This window comes from Anas platyrhynchos, chromosome 21 (assembly GCF_047663525.1).
Source record: "Anas platyrhynchos isolate ZD024472 breed Pekin duck chromosome 21, IASCAAS_PekinDuck_T2T, whole genome shotgun sequence".
Taxonomy (NCBI): Eukaryota; Metazoa; Chordata; class Aves; order Anseriformes; family Anatidae; genus Anas; species Anas platyrhynchos.
The window spans coordinates 12846607-12866481 of record NC_092607.1 but is presented as its reverse complement, the minus strand read 5'-3'; the positions used below and the strand labels follow the sequence as shown (position 1 = coordinate 12866481).

The 19875-nt window shown below is 40.3% G+C and overlaps 1 protein-coding gene across 1 annotated transcript; it reads right to left on the bottom strand.

Moving 5' to 3' along the window:
• Positions 1–4903: 4903 nt before the first annotated feature.
• Positions 4904–12734, bottom strand: PCK1 (phosphoenolpyruvate carboxykinase 1). Its single transcript, XM_005010407.6, has 10 exons — positions 12575–12734; positions 12101–12376; positions 10510–10691; positions 9675–9878; positions 9166–9353; positions 8037–8199; positions 7682–7906; positions 7457–7588; positions 6605–6700; positions 4904–6010 (listed from the first exon to the last, which is right to left on the bottom strand). Exons 2-10 carry the CDS (start codon positions 12322–12324, stop codon positions 5556–5558), a joined length of 1869 nt encoding a protein of 622 aa, XP_005010464.1. The 5' UTR covers positions 12325–12376; positions 12575–12734; the 3' UTR covers positions 4904–5555.
• Positions 12735–19875: the final 7141 nt, after the last annotated feature.

The window sequence follows — 19875 nt, the reverse complement described above, 5'->3', positions numbered from 1 at the left end:
CGGATTGCTCAACCAGAGTCTGTGCAGCGCGCTGTCACCTACGGAAGGTTCCCTTGGGTAATTCCTGGGACAGCCAGACTGCTCTAGGCTTAGCAGCACATAAACACGAAGTCACGCTGCTTTTGTAGCTCTAGTGGATACCAGGGGCCATGCTGCTCACCCTGCGGGCTGGAATTTATCTGCATGCCACTCGCAAGCAAGGCTCTGTTGCCTCCTGAACCAGCTGAACTGGCACCATCTTGCAGCATTTAGGCTTCACTCTGCCTCCAACCTTGGATAAATTTAAAGCTGCTATTCATAGCCACCCGCAGGATCTGGAGCTCCAGAACACCATGGGAAGCTTCTCATCTGTTCAGGAAGACACAGATAAATATAGGGATGGCTTCCGGTGGGTAAAATAAGGTTTTGTTGTGCTCGTCACATTCATAGCTGAGATGGCATTCTTACGCGCGTGCTGTCGCTGTGCCAGGCTCCAGTGTGGATCGGGGCCTTCCTAGGATTTCACTGCAGAAATGTGGGGAGCAGCAAGAGATCAGGCTATTAGTTTAGCTGGTTTAAAGCCCCCAGGGCTATCCAAAGCAGGGGTAAGATCTATTAGCTGTGAATTTAGAAGGTATTTTCCATGGAGGGTGAGCTTAGTTTGCTCTGGAAAACAGCTGTTTATTAGGAGCAAATGTATGGGAAGGGTAATTCCTTGGGCATCTCAACCTGGGGAATGGTGTCTGGTGCTTTACAAGGAAAAGAACAAACTCTAGTAGCTTGGATAAAAACAAAGAACAACAACAAACAGCAGCTTTACAAAAGTTTCCTTTAGCTGAATAAAAGGCCTTGAGGCTGTGCCCAAAAACTTTGATATGTTCCTTTGGGAGGATTAAACAGATGTTTTCTTTTCTCTTTTTCTCTCTCTCTTTTTTTCTCTCCAGTGGTTAATATTTCACATTTCCAAAGAAGATACAAATAACAATTCTGGGGTGTGTTGACACACCCCAGCAAAAGTTCTGCTAGCAGTTTATCAGCTTGAACTAAAGCTGAAATTAAGTAATCTCAAAACCTACATCTGGTCACATTTATTCTGGAGAGGAGTCATGGCAAGCCCAATGGAGCAAGCATGAAGATGAGCAAAATGAATGCTGGTGGTAGTGAAGGCAGTGCAAAGCTCTTCATGCCATGGAGGGACAGCTCAGGTCTCCTGCACAGACTCTTACAGCAAAGAAACCATAATGATGTTTGTGTTTGCGGTGATCAGAAACACCCTGAATTTTGCATGTTGGTATACGTGGATTTCTGTAACTTGCTCACAAAATCCTTCTCTGTTCAAGTTTTTCAGCCAAAAGTTATATCCATGGTGGTTGCAGAATGCGGTAAGGGCATACAATAGCAATTTATTTTTTCCTTTTCTCCTCTGGTTTTATACCTTGCTGTTTTGCATACAGATTCACAGATGTGGTGGGACGTGTTTTGGAATCCTGTTGACTGAGGTTTGCCAGCACCGATTTGACAAATGTGCCCTTTTGTATTGTTGAGGTTAAACCACTGCCAGAAATGTCCTCCATGATCAACAATAATGATTACTAATTTGGAATTCAGAGTGCTCTGCTTTGCCATTCATAAGCAGCATTTCAGTAGTCTTCCAGCCAGGTATGTCTCCAGTCACGATAATTGTCTTCAGTTAGGGAGCTAATTGACTATACTGCAGCAAGTATGGAATAAATCATGTTACTATGGTAGCCAAGGTTTTTGGAAAACGCTATTTCCCACAGCATAAATGCCATTCTCCAAATTTTTCTTCTTTCCCTGAAAATAGCCCTATCATCACAGAGTTCTGAGATTTAAAGCTGGATTTTGCTTTTTCCCAAGAAGGGCTCTGCAGCAATGTTGCTTTCTCAGTGTTCTTTATTTGGTTTAGCCTTCATTCATGTTAACAGAATAGAGGTGTGTTGATAACCTGTATGCTTGGACTAATTATGGCCCAGACTGGAGCCTGAGAAAGAGTTTTGAAGGAACAAGACAAAATGCAGATGAAAATCTGAACCTTGAAACATTTAGAAATGAATTCAAAGCAAGGTACCCAGCTCAGAGACTTCTCCACCTGTGCAAAGATTGGACTGAGATCTGGGTCTGAGCTTTACGGATTTTTCTGTACTAATATGGGTATTGGGCACTGAGGACAGGATTTTTGTCTGAGTGGTTAAAAGCCAATTAAAGAGGCTGCACTAATTTTACGGGAGTTGAGCAGGGCCTCCATGGATGCGGTGTGTCATTTCATTTCAGTGAATCGTGGCATAAATAAGGTATCAGACCATATCCTCAACAGTATTCATGGTTAAACTGTGATTTTGACTTTGTCTCTCTTCTTTTCAGCCACCAGTACATCCACAAGTGTTTTAACAAAGTATTTTGTTTCTCGCTTCCCAGAATACCAAGTGCATTTCATAACACAGCTGTTGCAAATGTTATGGCTCTGTACACTTCATGTGTTAGTCTTTCCTGTGCTTCCTTTCTCTGAATTGCATTTAATAGGCCAAGTTTTATATTTCTCTACTAATTTGTTGAAATTTATTGCATTTGTTGCCTTCCCCTCTTTCTTTTGAAAATCAAGAGAACTTCCAAATTTCAATTTAAAAGCATTTTGTTCTAATTCATTTTGTTTTTATGGAGCATAGTATTTGTTGGAGGGAGAGAAGTTGAGATCATAATCTGGCACGGTTGACTAAGTTTCTAAATTTTAAACCGCCGCCTTCTCTCTTTTTAAACATTTTCTCTGCCAATACTAAACATTTTGATCATTCAAAATGTAAATTGTACTCCCCATAGATGCTGATGGGTTACAGATATATTTACATACAAAGAAGCTGTTGAATGATTCACGTAAAAAGTTATTTTCTTGTTCTCAGGCTTAACGGTACAGCAGATTTTTTCCCCATTTTCTGTAGTCTTTGGAACGATTCACGTGCCCGTCAGTCTCTGAGCAGTACTTGAGAAGGTGCATGTGGTTAAAATGTGTGGAGCCAGAGAGCCATAAGTGGTTTAAATATTTTTTTTGCCAGAATTCCTTGTGATAGCCCTTTCTCACGAGTTGCGTGAAGTTATATGGGAAGAGCACCCAAAGGATGAGGGGGAGATGGAGTCTGACTGCCTCCAGGTGAGGCGGCCACTGCTGGAGAAAGCAAGGGTTTAGCTGCAATACCAAATCCAGTGTTTCGTGCTGTGGGCGATGTTTTTGAGGCAGTCAGCACCTTGTACCACAGACTTTGCCAGCTAAGGGTGTGCTGTACTGTAGTTATGCTGATCACAGTGATGGTACCTGCTCCTTGCTGAGCAGCATTTCATGGGACAAGTGTCACTCACTTGTCCCAGGTCCATATGTTTGCCAGACTTTGGCCTTTGGCACAGGTCCCTGTGGCATGAAGTATGAGCCGCTCCTTTTGTCATATTCAGGACATTGAGCCCAGCCGAGAAGGCAGATCAGCATGCTGGAGATGCTCAGAGGCACTCTGGAAAGCCCTGAGCTACTGTACATCTCTTGGGCACTGCTTCAAAATGCACTTGGAACATTTCTGCACTGCTCAGGACTAAGATCCTCTCATGAGGCCCTTAAAAAACTCTGGGTCTGTGATTGGCCATAATTCTCTGACATTAGCCTGACAGATTTTCTTAGATTTCCTAAGTATAGGATTGACCAAGTCAATCAGCTATTTATAGAGTTACTCTATAAACAACTCTGTTTTATACATACGATAGCACTCTTTGAATCCCAGAGGAGCACATAAACTAGTTTCTGTTGGCTCGCTTTTTCCTCTGCTGAGTTATTTGCAGTCTTCCCATTTGATTTATTTATTTATTTTAATTTGGAGCCCATTCAAGATTATGCAGGCTAAAGATGACCATACAGGAGACTTGCATCCATGCAGATGTGCTGCTTACCAGCAAAGAGGCCAACTGGCCATCATTTCTACAGAGTCTGTGCAGCCCTCCTTTGCTTTCCTCACAGCTTTCTCTTCCATTTTTTTATTAATATTATTTTATTTTATTTTGTGAGATCTATCTATTGACTTGTGTTGTATTGCTCGTTTCAGAGTCGATAATGTTTGTGTTAACTCCTAAACGTGAAGCCAGGAGGTAGTTAGTGGCTCTTTGGGCTATGTGACCTCTCCTAGCAAACTTTGAAGGGCATCTGTTGACCAGCCCTGGTACTGTTTGCTTTGTGAGGAAGCAGGGTCTATAAAAAGGCTTATTACACAATGTAAGTGATTTTCTTTTTGCTAAGCAAATATTTGCAATATATTTGGGGAGATCAAGCATTCAAAGTGAAAAAGCAGGATACCTGCCAGGCACATGAGAAGCATGTAAAGGACACCTTTATTCGGGAGCACATGGGACAGTTTTAGTATCTTGATTGACAAGGAAACCAACTTTGGGCCCATTTAGCCCCAAGTTTTCATTGAGCTCTAAGGCTTTAGGCATCTCGCCCAACCCAGAAAACTTCCCAAACTGTCTTTACTTCAACAGCTCCACTAGTTATTTTTGCAAAAGCCTAAGTATTGTGGAACAGAGAGAAATCCTATGGCTTTACCAAATGAGCAACAGCCTAATACAGGGCTTTCCTTGAGGATAGTTTATTTTATAAATGTCTGAAGCAACTAATAATGCCCAGTTATGGAGAGCACATGTCTAGCTGGATGACTGCTCTCAGCTGGTATCATAATCTCTATATCATTTCTTTGGTTTGAATAAAGGTTGCAAAGAAAGTGCGTGGTTTAAACAGTTTTGCTTAGGAGTAGCAGATCAATGCTAGTCAGCATCTAACTTCCCCAAGTGAATTTGTCTCTGTGCTGTGGTATTGACAGCAGGCCCAAATTGTAGGCATGTAGTTTTATAAACAGTGAAAATACTGGAAATGAGGTCATATTTTGTATAAACATTTATTTCAATAGTTTAAAGAACAAGCCATGCAAAACATCTGGAAATCACAGGAACATGAGGCATATATAATAGCAATATCTTAAATATGCATTAGTAATACAAAGTCATCTTTCACTCAACAAGTGATACAAGTTACAACTTCATTTTTCTAAAAAATATTTAAGCCATGAAATATGTTTAGATAATACATATATACAACATTTAAGTCTCATTCTTTCCTCTGCGTGATACTGCTAAAAAATGAAAAAATTAATCTGAGACTCTAGTGGCTTGTGTGATGGGAACAATGTGCTACACCTTGCGGGGTGGATCGTTTTAGATTGTATCTGCAGAGCTGTCAGCAAGTAATTTAAATACATCAATAGCTATATGCAGAGTTGTGCATGTGAGTGACAGATCAGAGTTCTGGAGACCGTGCACATACATTCTCACAGTTGCTCACCAATTCACAACAACTGATGCAGTTATAAATCATTAGGTCTGGAGTTACTTTAGGATGCCCTTATCTATAGCCTAACCAACCTAAGACCTACTTTCATTATAACCCCCGTTCATCAGTGTGTCGATTTGGTAAAATGGTTTTGTCCTGTTTTAGTATATGTGGATTGATAAATAATTGTTTTTCTGATCAGCTACAACTGTTTTATCCTCATCTCCAAGGCAAGCATTTCTCTTTCTATTTCGTAGGGAAGGTCAGCATTAACTTGCCCTTCAAAGTATTGTTTGATTTCTTCTACCTCCTTTTCCCAGAAATCTTTGGAGATATCAAACAGTTCAGTCAAGTTGACATCTTCTAAACCCTTCAGGTTCAAAGCAGCATCAGCAGGGATGTAACCTATAGCAGTTGGCTTGGCAGAGGCCTTCCCTTGAATTCTGTTGAACATCCACTCCAGCACACGGGAATTTTCTCCATAGCCAGGCCACAGGAATTTCCCTTGGCTGTCTTTCCGGAACCAGTTAACATGAAAGATCCTTGGTAGTCTTGCCGCTGGGCGATGTGCCATGCTAAGCCAGTGGGCTAAGTATTTGCCAAAATTGTAGCCAAAGAAAGGTCTCATGGCAAATGGATCATGCATAATGATTTTGCCTGTTTGAAACACAAATGGAGAATGTTAAGGAATATTTAGCACATTTATTCTAAAGCACAAAGAGTCAGTTCCTCCCAGGATTTAGTACCTAACCACTTTAGCCCCTTAACCACCTTTCTGCATCGGAACCAAAGAACTTTAAGAAATGGTACAAACATGAACCTTGAATTACAAATTAAATTAATTTTTGCAGTCAATGGAAAGTAAATTTCTTAAATCTCAGGCAAGGCAGCTTAAATGAAGATCCTTGAGAGCTGGCTTTCATTGTTCGTGTATTTTTGTTGAGCTCTAGCAGAACAGAAAATGTAAGTTTACTTATCACAGACTGTAACAGGAACTCTGTATCAACTCTTCTGGCAACCCTATGATTGCACCCTGTTCTGCATGCTTGCCACCTAGGGGATTATTTTGCTTAATTTGACTTTTACAGAGAATTTGGCTTTTAATTCCAGTACAAATATTTTCTATCACGAAAATGCACAGGTTGCAAAACTAGCTGCCAAGATTCAAATGTGAAAGAGCAGAGGGGGAGGACAGCTCTCCAGAGAGGCGATTGCTTTTAATACAGGTAGGCAGACTAGATTTTGATTTACCTTTGTGCTCAGCAGCTGCTGTTGCTTCAGATCTCATGGCTGCTCCTATAAATACTCCATGCTGCCAGTTAAAGGCCTCATATACAAGCGGCACACCTGTAAAGAACAAATTCACTTCAGTAATTAGTGATCCAAAAGCATTTTTATAACAGGTTTTGCTACCTGAGATACCGCTGTATTGTATGCCTTAAACTATGTAATTTATTCTAATTCTTCTATTATTTTTTTTTAACTTAGTTCGTTTCCTGCCCTCTTAGAGTAAATTATATGGATATTTTCAAAACTGGCTACTACTTACTGAACACATCGATGTTTAGGTACTCAGCTGACCTGAGTCCTGGGGCCTCAGAATTCCCAGAAGATTTTACTGGAAGCAGATACTGGTTCTGTGGTCACAATCATGGTATTAGATTCAGACCTAGCATTACTTCATTTTATTTTCCAATGTTAGGTGACCTTTAACAGAACAACTAATTTCACTTAATTATCTGCAAACAGTCTACAACTGTTTTAATTCTCTAAGCATTTCCTATCTAAACTGGTTAGACTCTAAGCAATTTGAGGCAAATACAATAATTTGCTACATGTCTATGTGTTACCCAGAGTAGTGGGTCCTGATCTCTCTCCAGCCCTCTACTATCACTACCTGTTTTTGTTAACATCTAACAATTTAGATGTTGAAATATCAGTGGCTGTGTGTGTGTCAAAGGCTAACATGGAGAAGTTGGGCTAACATGGCTATTTCCTTGCCTTTGCAGCCATGATAGCAAGATCTGTGTCTATGCCCAGTTGTATTTCAACCCGTCTGTGATGAGCACTTCAGGCTTACTACAGGGCTGCTGCATCTCTTACCAGCAGGTCTGCGGCCTCCAAATATTATCCCTTCAATGGGGACACCTTCAGGTGATTCCCAGGCAGGGTCCATGATGGGGCATTGGCTGGCTGGAGTGCAGAACCGTGAGTTGGGATGAGCACAAGGTTCCCCTGTACAGAATAGAATAAAAAGGTCGTAATGGCAGATCGAACTTAAATTCAGCAGAGAAAGCCAAGAGAGAATGTGGAATAAGGCAGGGTTACCATTATCTGGGGTCCAATCCTTGTTCTTCCATGAAGTCAGGGTTACTCCTGGTGGCAATGGCTCATCAATGCCTTCCCAATAGACACCGCCGTCACTGGTTTCAGCTACGTTGGTAAAGATGGTGTTCTTGAATATGGTTTTAATAGCGTTGGGGTTTGTTTTGACTGAGGTTCCAGGGGCAACTCCAAAAAAGCCATTTTCTGGATTGATTGCCCTTAAGTGCCCTGAAAGTTAAATGACAAAATATAAGTAAATAAAACTGTTTCAGTTCTCTTCAGAACTTTGTAGCATGTCTTGCTGACCCTAAAAATAAACAGTAGTGGACTGTACTACAATGCAATTTCAGTTCAATACCTTGTTCATCAAACTTCATCCAGGCGATATCATCGCCCACGCACTCAATCTTCCACCCTGGCAGGCTTGGGTTCATCATGGCCAAGTTAGTTTTTCCACAGGCACTAGGGAATGCTGCAGCAAAATACTTCTTCTCACCTTCTGGATTTGTAATGCCCAGGATCTATTGAAAAGCAGATGCAACTGTTAAAAGGCTTTCTTCTTGCATTTTTCATTTTGAAGATTGTCTACCAGCAAGTACTAATGATAAAACATTTAATTATGCAAATTTCTTCCTACAAACGAAGCAGCATATAATATAGTTGACAAATAACACAAGCTATATTTTATTAATCAAAAAGTCCTCTCTTTTTTCGCTTAGATAATGTGTAAGGAGATCTTTTTTTTTTTTTTTTTTTTTTTTTTTAGAAATGTCAGGTGTATATGATTCAATTTTAGTTATTTATTTTGCCAATTAAAGATATACAGCCTGTATACAGCTGTGTTTCTCAGCTAAGACAAGAAAAACAGGCAATATTTTTTGGCTGCATTATTGCTGTGGAGTGAGAGCACTTTATGTATGGGTACTTCTGCGCTTCTCATACTAGGTAGATACATTTTCCTGAGACTATTCAATCATGAACTTTAAATTTTCAGTAGTATTTTATAGTAGTATGATGTCTAAATGACAACAGAAAGCAAAGGCAAGAAGGGCACAATGCAAAACTCATATAGAAAATCTAATATTTTCAGATTTTTGAGTCCATTGAGTTCTTTATAATATGAAAGACTGCTTTCAAAACTTGCATTAGTCCTTCATGATTCAGTTTGCAGGGGCAATGTGGATGCCCGGTGATAATGTTCAGGCTTTGCTCAAGTACATGGATCTGCCTACAAGTAGCCACTGTCAGAAGTTCTAAATCTTTCTTGGTTCCTGATTTTATAGGTCCTACTTTAAAACGTTTGGTACTTAACCTTGCAAGCAGTTTCCTATTTCTGAAAAGTCTGCCATGTGATATATTGATATCTAATGCTTCAGGACTATCCATATGAGACTGTAATTTCATTGACACCAAGATGTGATGCATTTATGTTGCGCTAATTTAGGGTTTGATGGCTGTTCAAACACACAAGATTTAATAGCTCTTACCAGCATGTGCTCTGCTAACCAGCCCTCTTCCTTGGCGATCCTGCTGGCAATTCTGAGAGCGAAGCATTTTTTCCCCAGTAAGGAGTTTCCTCCATAACCGCTGCCAAATGAAATGATCTCTCTGCGATCCGGGAGATGAGCAATCAGCGTTAACTCTGGGTTGCATGGCCAGTTGTTGATTAATGGTTCTGCAGAACAGAATGTTGTGCTCATGAACGCAGCAATTTCCATGCTGGATCAGACTGTGCTGTTTCATCAGCATTGAGCCTCTGACAGCAACCCACACCAGATGCTTCAAAGGAAAGCCCCTGGTAAGTACGAGAGATAATAATCTCCTTTCCATGAAACTATGATTGAGCTTTGATTCCTTTAATTGAGTTTTGAACCTAGTGCTGTTACACAAACCACCCCAGTCTTCTATGGCAAGTGTTTCCTGAATGCAAAGAATGCAGTCAGCTCTAAAATGTGCTCCTGAGAATTTCCATTGGGGAGTTTTTAATCTTCCCTACCTTTGAGTGGTAGAGGACATCCAACTGAGTGAAGGCATTTTACAAACTCTCCATTGCTCAGGGCTTTCAAAGCATCTGTTCCCATCCGCGTCATGATCCTCATGCTGGCCACCACGTATGGTGAATCTGTCAGCTCAATCCCAATCTTGGACAAAGGAGACCCAATAGGCCCCATGCTGAAGGGGATGACATACATTGTGCGTCCTGTAAGACATGGACAGGAGTAAAATGAATGATATGTGACAAGGCAAACCAAGGAACTCTTGAAAAAAATCTTTATTAACATGGAGGTTGTTTCTCACTTCTTTAAAAGCTGTTTGTCTTGTGGGTGTTTCCTATGTTTAAACATCTAGCTTACTGTTTGTCTGATCATGTTGCAAGTTTTATCTTAATTGTTGAAACCAGCTGTTCAGACAAAATGTCTAACCAGCAGTAAAGGTGGGTGGAGGACAGTTCCTCTGTGGTGTAAATCACTTAAGTTATTGCTCCGGATGGGGATCCTCCATTTTCACCTCATTTGCTATCTGCTGCTGAGTTATTTTGTGACTTGAAAAAAACATACAAATTTTCCTACCATGCTGTATCTCTCTTTGTGAAGAACAGAATTAATTATTTAGTGGAAAGAGACCAAGGACTATCCTTGTGCAGGCATTTGGATCTGTGGTAAAGATCCAGATGAAACTTACAAATTGAATAGTATTGGTGTCCACACCTAAGCCTTCAGCGAGGCTGAAGATTTAAAAAGATTTAACAATCTTTTGTTAAAGATCACAGTAATTATTATGGTGTTTCAGTAATCCTGAAAATTCAATGTCAACCTTCCTTTCTCACCCACCTTGCATGCAGCCTGGGAATCTGGTATTGAAGGCTTTCTCAAAATCTTCTTCTGACATCCAGCGCCCCAGCTGGCTAGTTCCAGTTTTAGGGATTGGAGTGGTATCTCTCTGTTCTTGAGTGATAATGACAGTTTTGCTCTCAATTCTTGCTACATCTCTTGGGTCAGTGAGAGCCAACCAGCTGCATTTCAATGAAAGTCAGGAAATTAGATTATTTTTATTATTATTATTTTTTAAATCAACATGACACTTTTCACCCTTCTCTCAGAACTCCTTTAGTACAAAAGAGTGCAATGTTTTGTAAGGCTAAAACTAAAGTGACAGAACTAGAATAACTAAGATAATCTCAAAAATTAGTCAGGTACATTCTCTCATACAAATTGTTTCAAGACTTTACAGTATGAATAACAAATTATATGGCTTGGGAAATTCTGGTTACATGTTAATATTCCTTTGCCTCTTATCTCAGCTTTATTCTCTGTTACTGACTTTCAGGGAAAAGTTAAAAATCTCATTTAATTCTCCTTCTCATCAGTATACAGTAGTTTTGCATAGGGACCACAAAGTGATGCCTGAAGCTAAGTGGATGCCAAGCAAGTACTTTAAGTGTTGGTCTACATGCCAGTGGGTTGAGAATCCAGCCTAGGGGACTGACATTGTCCTTTAAGTTAGAGGCATCACAAAAGAAATATTGACTGTAAGCAGGATCATAAACAGCGAAGGAGTTTATTAAATAGGATTCTTTTTTTCCTTTCTGAAGAATTTTTGCTATTTATTTACATTAGAGAGGATTGTTTTACATTTTCACCTCTGCGCATAGAAATTTTCTACGAATATAAAAATGTTCTAGTTGGGCTGTCATAACCATCATCACTACAGCTAAGCATATAATTAACAATGAATAATTTATCTGGTGAATCTTGCCCTTTTCTCTCCCAAATAGTCTGCAAACAGATTGCCAAATTCCTGCACTTAGTTATTCAAAAGCCTTTGCAGATTTCTTCCATGAAGATTTCTTAGTCGGCACGTAATTCCTGAGCATGTACTTGTTGTTAATATTCCCCTTTCATGTTGGGTTAGTTGGGAGAGATGATGAAATATTTGAAAAAAAGTATTTGCTGAATACATTACAGTCAAAGCTCATCGGCATGATATGAATAATGCCTGTACTGAATAATATTTGAACACCCACAGAGCTATTTGAATGCCACAAAAAAAAAAAAAGTATTTGATGAATAAACTAATTGACTAAAATAGTAGAGTTCTTCAAAAGATGTATTTGCTAAATAATATTTAACCATTGCTAATGATTAGTTACATAAGTCTCGTGACATTATTTCAGTTCCCTGATTTATGTAACTGATCAATAGAGACAATGTACAGTTGATAGTCTTATTGAATAATATGTTTTATGCTAATTTTTAGAGGAAAAGTTTGCTTTTCCTTTGTATTTCACCTACGTAAACTGCTGTGCCAAAATGTTCATGGAAAGCAAATATTGAAGAATTATGAACAGTTTTAAATGTAAGTGGACAGAAAATACACGTCACTGTTCTGAGATGCTACTTGACTTCCATTTATGCTACTCACCAGTTCTCATACTTGCTCAGCTTCTTAATCATGCCTTGCTCTACCATGATGTCCAGAATTTTTTTGTTTTCTTCTTCTGAGCCATCACAGATGTGAATGTTCTCAGGTTGGCACAGCTTGGCATTACTTTCAATGAACTCCCTTGCTTCTGGAGGCAGACTCTCCAGATCCCCCTGGGTAACCTTGGGCATGATGTTTACTTCAGCTTTCAACTCTGGGGGCATTCTTGCAGTCTGCAGTGGATCTTGTTGAGGGATTTGAAATACTGATCACAATCTAAAATCGAACATATCACATCTGTTAGCATGCTATGACATTCTAACCAGTCTTAATCTGCCTCCCTAAGGATGCATGACGCAAAAACAGAATTTGTAGTAGTCTTGATTTCTAAGCAGAAGTATATAATTAATATAAACAATTTGGATCACTGGCAATCTCAAACTGGAAAAAATGTGTAGAAACCATTCTACTTACTGTCTTAAAAAGATTGAGTTGGATGGATGTCAGCAAGTATATGGCTCCCCTTTCTGTTGATCCAGTTTCACTTGCTTTGGAGTGCTCTTGTTTCCTAGGTGGCTTTCTCCTTCCTTAAATATTGTTCTTGGTGTCCAACCCACTGGGTGAGGTGAGGGAGGCTTGTTCTTTATGTCACTATTGGATATGTCTTTAGACACTGCCACTGACGCATTGTCATCGTGCAGGATTGTCAACAAAGCAGCCCTAACAAGGTAATCATTTAACAGGTTTGATTAATGAATGCTGAAAGCGGTGGCTCTTAGCCCTTGGGTTTGCTGTTTGAAGCAGTTACAAAATATAGCAGTTTAACCAAACTTTGATCTAGTTTGACTTTGAATCCGAAAGCGTCATAAATTCTTGGTGTGTGGGAAAGGTTGAGTACAAAGAGTATCAGGAACTGGGAGCCGGGGGGTCGCCCAGGCGAGGCACAGCTGGCACGCTTTGTCGGCAGATGCTCGCTAGTTGGCTGTGAAGCGGGGGCTCGTCCAAGGTGTGTTTACTTACCTTGGGAACGCTGCCTGATCTGTGGATAAAGTTCAATGCTGAGCACTGATCAGCCTGAATAACTGCTAAATATGCCTGCCTGGAGGCCTTGTTTTTCTTACTTTTGTCCATATTTTTTCCTTCAAGAAAAAGGCAATATAAATCTAAATGCTGCGTTTCTTTAAGAGCTTTTTTTTCTTTAAGAAAGTTTTTGGTTATGCCTTACTTTAGGCTCTTGCAAGCTGAGGAATTATATTCCATCTCTACAAGCTCAGAGAAGGCAGATCAGCAACCATCTTAGTAATTAACCCCCTCCTTCAAATCTTATCAGTAATTTTATTGGGAGTATTATGGGGGGGAAAAATATTGACCCATCTTGAAATTAGTAGGCAAACAAAAAGGACAAAAACACTCTGAAATGACTGCACCCTTCTTGTGTATGTGTCAAGTGCACTACACGCACATCTACACATGTAGGCAGTGAATGACACCAACAGCCACTGCTATGCTTGTGATTGTGAGGGTGTGACCTCAGTCCCTTCAGGGTCTCTCCTCTAACTCTTTCTCTGTCTGTCTGTCAGCTCACTACCTTTTCCCACTCCATTTTAGACCATTGTACCTATAAAGAGAGGCTGATTTGCATGTCCATTTGTCCATACAGTCAGGGTGTGTGAAGGCTGAAGTATTTCAAAGAAAACTGTAGAAGTGACCCTGCTGCCATTTCATCTTCCTCCACTTCCACCCAGTTCCCAGCAATGCCAAACTGGCATTTTTGGTATTGATGAGGCAATTTGTAGAACAGGAAATTTGGGAATCCAAGTTAAGATTTTGGGAGTTCTCTAAAACAACAGAATTGAAGCAGGTGTCCTATACAAAGGATATTCATAACCCGTCACTTGCTCTGGTTCGTGCAGTCAATGAGATGTTTCCTGCAAGGCTTTCTCTGATGTAGACAGCAGAGAGCTGCAAGGCCTGAAGAGCCCAGTCTGGCAGAGCAGCACAGAGCAGAGATCTGAATTTCAAATACCATGGAGCTGAACCTCACAAGTGCAGTGGTCAGAGACCACAGGAACGCTTCTCCTGGGAGCGTATCCTCTATCTCTCCTGCAAAGCCTTTTATTATGTTTTGTAAATGCAAAGGGAAGAAAATAGTGAAGTAAGAGGGGCTGTCCTTGATGCACAGCAAGGCCAAACATTGCTGAAAAGGAAAACAAAAATCTGTTAGGATAAGAGGTGCTAGAAATTGCTTCAGAAGGGGCTCTGCATTAAGCAAAGGTAAAATCAAAGACAATTTAATAAGAACACAGTGTGTTTGGAGTCCACATGCTCCATTGCTGGTGGAGCAGATCGGAAATATTTTGGTCAACCACTTTCATGTTAAAATGTATATTATTAGGTACTTTAGTAAAAATAAAATGCAGCACATTCTTCACTAATACTGAGCAGACTGTTTTTCCAGTGAAGTATGAAAATAATCCCAGTCCTTGCTGATGGCCAGATAAAAGTCAGTATTGATAGAAATAACCAACTGTGAGAGTAAAACAGCATTTAAAAAACAAAACAAAAAACACTACCAGTTTGATGCTTTTATTCAGACTTCACTCATGCCGTGATATGATCATTTTCTGGTCCTGTGCAACAGTGCAGGATTAGTCCTAGTGCCTCTTCAATTCTCAGCGAAGGAAAAAATCCCCGAACCCGGAGCATTAGTTTCTGCCAATTAAATTATAGTCAGGCAGGTGTTGTGCAAATTTTCTCATACTGCAATCCTAACCTCCCACAATCTTGCTATACAAACTGTGGGCTTCTCTCGAGAAGACACTAAATATGCCAAATTGGTGGCACTGTGTTATGAACATATGTCCATTAAAAATCACATTAAGGATTCCAAATGTTTTTCATTTGTGATGGCAGCAGGGCTTGAGTGCAGATGTCCACTGGGAATTCTAGACACTTAAGCATCAAATTACTTGTATTTAGGTAACACTTCGTATCAGAGAATCTCAAAGCCTATCACAAACACACAGTAAGCCTCAAGCCCCTATATAAAGCATGCATAGTGTTTTATACTATGGTGTAATGAAGTAAGTGGAGCATGTGCAAATCGAGGCCAAGATTTTTTTTTTTCAAGAATCTTCTAATTTAGAAATTCAGCATTTAGATACCCAACACATGGCAGTAAAGGTTTCATCTGAGGATAGTGAATTCTTATAACCACCAGTGGCTGCCACAAAAAATACAATCAGAAATGGCATCTCCAATAGATCAGTTGTAGTGGTCTTGAGGTGTTCCCCCAATGCCAGCACATACTGCTGTTTGCCACACGTGTCTGCCTTCTGGATTCAGTGAGCTGAGAGATTTCACTAGTGAGAAACATGGGAGATGGACAGGGGGAATATAAAGACTCAAAAAAAAAAAAAATTGTCTTGAATGTAAAGTTTATTTTCGATTTAAGTGAAAGATCTTTAGTAGTAACTATAATACTCATCTAATAGCTGATACAACTTCTTTAGATTGCACTTTTTGGCACTTTATCTCTGTGCATCTTGACACTTGAAAGTGATGCTCATCAAGTGTCTTCTTGGAAGCTGTCAAATTATTTAAATGAGAGTGAATCTGACATTTCTAGATGATAGTGTTCAACAAGTGCCTTGAAAGGAGTGTTTTTGGGATGTTTGCTTTGATGGACACCATTCAGCCTGTTCAAAATAAAGGTTTTGAGCACTTCAACTTTTTCTGACTTACTAGAACTTAAATAAATGTGAGGCTTCTTAGGGGCAAGGAGAATGTGTCACAAAGCTTCAGACTTCATTGCTACGGAGCCATAACAAAGCACTCTCAAGGAGATCTGAAAGTTAATGGCATATAACAATCCTCAGAAATTCTACCCCCTCCCATAATAATTATCCCACATATTGTCATTGCAAAAGAGTTTTTATGTCACTTGTTGTTTTGTTAAAGAATGATAGCTTTTTTTTAAAGATTCTCCCAGCTAGTCTGCTAGCTGAAGAACATTGCTTCCCAATTGTTATTTTTGCTGTGAGGTTGTACTCAGTTGACACTGAGCGTGCTGCAATTGCTGTTTTACTGGGTGCTGCACAAGCCCTGATCCAAGGGCAGCCCTTGTAAATGTACAGCTCACAGAGACCAGGGCCTGCTCTCTCAATTTTAGAGAACAAAACCTGACCTGTGCAAATTACCTGTAGTTGCAAAAGAGCCTGTGACAGAGCCAGGAGTTTATTCCAGACCCACTGCAGCCCTGTGTGATATTGCCACCTTACAGCAACTTTTCTTGGGGCTGATCCAGCTGCATGAGATTTGGGGTTGCTTGTAGGATACTATGTTTGTGGATCACACAGGCAGGCTGGTTCCTTGACTGTTTTTCTTCTGCTTTGGCAAAAACTATTTAGTCCTTTTCTTTAGAGCTCGCTTTTACAGGCTCTCAGATGTTATAGTCACCAGGGGAGGTGAGGTTCTCTTTTCCATCTTCTCTTGTAAAGGATAAAAACTGGAGCCTTGGCTGGGGAGATAGTGTGTGTATCCTTCTTCACGTGATAAAGGATACCACGGATTTAATTCCCTCATGTCACACTGGCAACCCTTATCAGCAACACGAGACACCCAGTTTGGACTCCAGTTTTGCAGCTGGAGCTCAGGTGGGAGACAGCACGCCACAAGCAGAACAAGGCAAGCATTCCCCATTAATGGTGTTTCCCCTCTTGGTGGCTTTGAGCTGCACGTTATTCATTGTTAATCCTTCTCTCTCACCAGTCCATTAGTTCTGGAGATGACATTAATTGACATAATCTTAACCTTGCTATGTAGGCATTCTTTGGAAGCCATTTCTCAAACTGTGACTCTACTCTGGGGAACACTGTCTTCTCTCTTAAAACCCACGTCAGTAATCAGTGTGAATATCTGGCTCTATCTCTAGCCACTGGTGTCTGAGCAGCAGCCAGGTATGTGTAATCCTGACAAGAGTCATCTACGGAGCTCTTCTAAGCTACTGTATAAGGTCTAACAGGCACGTGCAGAGTTTGGACCCACCAAAGTTTTGTCTGAATTTACCTTAGCCAGCTCAAGGCTGGTAAGGACGTGACTGATTTTTTTGCATGGTTAATGCAGTTTTTTTGGCTGGATGCACAGCAGAACCACAGCCAGGAGAGAAGGGGACAAACTGTACTAAACAGAGTGGAAAACAGTCAGCATAAGGTTGTGTGTTTCCCTTCACCTATGCAGCATCTGCTCTGCTCAGTCATACAAAGCCCAGATGGCACCGAGATTTAGCTTTGCAAATAAAAATGGTAACCCTTGCTGGAGTGAAATCTGTTCACCGCAGTGCTGTGTGTTTGCAGCTGTCAAGGACTCCCTGCTTCCTACCTGTGGTGGGGGTAAATGACAAATCCTTGTACCAAACCCACACAGTTTCAAGCAGCAGGCTGTGTTTCAACCTCTTGTTCAAGAGCAAGCACTTTTCTAACTTCCTGCTGATTACTGGGATCCTACTAGCTATGCCTTTTAACAGAGACTTCACCTGCTCAGGCCTTATGGAATGAAATGGCAGCACCTTTTAAAATGTAAACTGCTTTATTTTTTCTAGGATGAGATAAACCTGGCTACTGGTGCTTTTGCATGCTGTTCTTTATGTCCCTCTGTGTTCCCTTGCTTGTTATCAGCATTCCATCGTCAGCTATCATTTCAGAGTGACACTGCTCTGTCTACCTGACTGGCAGCATGGTTTTTCTTATTTGTTGAACTATTCTCGTTTACCTTTTGTCTCACTTGTCATTTTTATTGCTCATTGCATGCAATCTGGCCTACTGGACTCGGATCTGTATGTTCTTCATGAGCCAACTTTAAAGAAGGGTGGCTCTGAACACCAAGAGTGGGTACAGACTCATAGTTTTAGGTTCTGTGTCTTCCTCTGCTATGGATTTCCTATTTGACTTTGGATGTGAAACTTTACACCCCCAAGCCTTTATCTTCTCTGTGGGAAGGGGGTTGGGAGCTGATGATGCCAACTTTTCTCTCTTCTTGTGTATTCTTCTTAGTTATTCTTCTTAGTTTGATTGATAGCTCCTGGCCTGAGGAGTTTAAAACCTAATTAGACAAGATCGTTATCTCTTACTATATTTATGTTCGGTGCCACAGATAGTCCCTGCTGGGTACTCTTTAGATTATTGTAATGCAAATAGTATATTCTTATTTGAAATGAAAAACATTTGCTATAACCCGTTTTCTGCTTTGATGGTACAAAAGCACCAACTTGGGCTGAACTGTGCTTTCTGTTTCAAGTAAGATTTGTTCTATATTTTTCCCAGGAAAACAGCTTTGATGAATATTTCAAGCGCTTTGTAACACTGGAAGCGACAAGAGGAGAGAGAAGCTGATTGTGCAGAAATAAAGCCAGGCTACATCTAAAGGTCAGAAGGCAAACGTGCCTATGTCAAGCACTGCATACCTATCGGTTCTTGAACCTGACTGCTGCAGGAGAATCAACATTACAAAAACCAATTACCTCTGAAATAGAGCCTGTGTTTATTGGTAAATCCTGATGTAAGTGTTAATAGGTCAGGTGAAATCCTACATACTCTACATGTATTCTTAGCTCATTTCTAATAGGAAGAACGCAACTTGGGTAGACCACAAGGGGATTTTTTGATGTAAAAACATCCTTGTTTGGCCAGTGTAAATGGTTCCTAACAGACAAGTGCCACAAGTATGACTTTTGCTATAAAAAACACCCAGTAAAGAGGTCAAGGGTGCAGCTGGGCCCTAGAGATCATACTTTTTTTTTCTTGTCCTTCTGAGAAGACAGAATTCTGATTCTGCTGTACATACTTCTGTTTACCTACCATCTGAACCTGTCTTCAAATTTATTTATTCAGGATGATTCATAATTATATGACTATTGTTTACTTAAAGAAGAACCTCTTATATGTGAGCTTAAACTAATATGTACAAATGAATAACAACCAACTTGCATCCTGCAAAGAAATTAAAAACAAGTCATCCACGTGTTAACCTTGTAAAGTTCACGAATTTGCATTATGATAGCATGAAGGCAGTACCTCCTTATCTGGGGCAAAAACATACACGGCACGCTGCCTAGATATCACCAAGACAGCACAAAACAAGGGTATGAATGACAGATCAACAAACTGTAAGTTAGTAGAGACAGCTCTGAACAAAGTATGAACAAAGTATTACTCACAAAACACCAGTCACTTAGCTGTTCTCATTTGCTTTCTAGGCACTTGCTCATCTTGCTGTTCAAAAAGATTATAAAGAAGGGAGTACTATAAAGCTGACTTTGTTTATTCTTACAGAAGCATGAAAGATTTACACCTATGGCTCCTTGGTATAGGTATTTCTGATACAAGTTCCTGATAGAGATGCACAGGGCTATCTAGCTTTGGACATTAAGTGATGATTCGTCATTGGCTGGAAGGAAGACTAAGATTTAAGGTTTCTCTGCTGATAAATATCAAGGAGTAAATCACCTGCTGTCAGTGAAACCACACTAGTATATACGTGCCCTTAAATTCTGTAGTCCATCCTAGATTTTTCTGGATTTTTAAACTGAGAAGCTCAATTTGGGATCCTCAGAAGCTTCAGCATCTGTACAGATTTGTGATCTGAGCTGGAAAAAACTTGCACAGGAAGCCACTGCTCTTCTGAACCCGCCAACCAGTTCCTTACTGCTGATTTTGCAAGGTTTAATGTGCACTTGCTGCATATCCACGTGGAAGCAGAATTTGAACTCCTTTGGGTTG

Bases quoted from the DNA above. Each gene is read 5' to 3' on its own strand.
- PCK1 (XM_005010407.6), bottom strand. From the start codon at position 12,324: ATGCCCCCAGAGTTGAAAGCTGAAGTAAACATCATGCCCAAGGTTACC. The intron at 9,879-10,509 runs GTGGGTGAGAAA...CATGTCTTACAG, and splicing joins ATTCCCAGGCTGCATGCAAG to GACGCACAATGTATGTCATC. The intron at 9,354-9,674 runs GTAGGGAAGATT...TCTGTTCTGCAG, and splicing joins ATGTCCTCTACCACTCAAAG to AACCATTAATCAACAACTGG.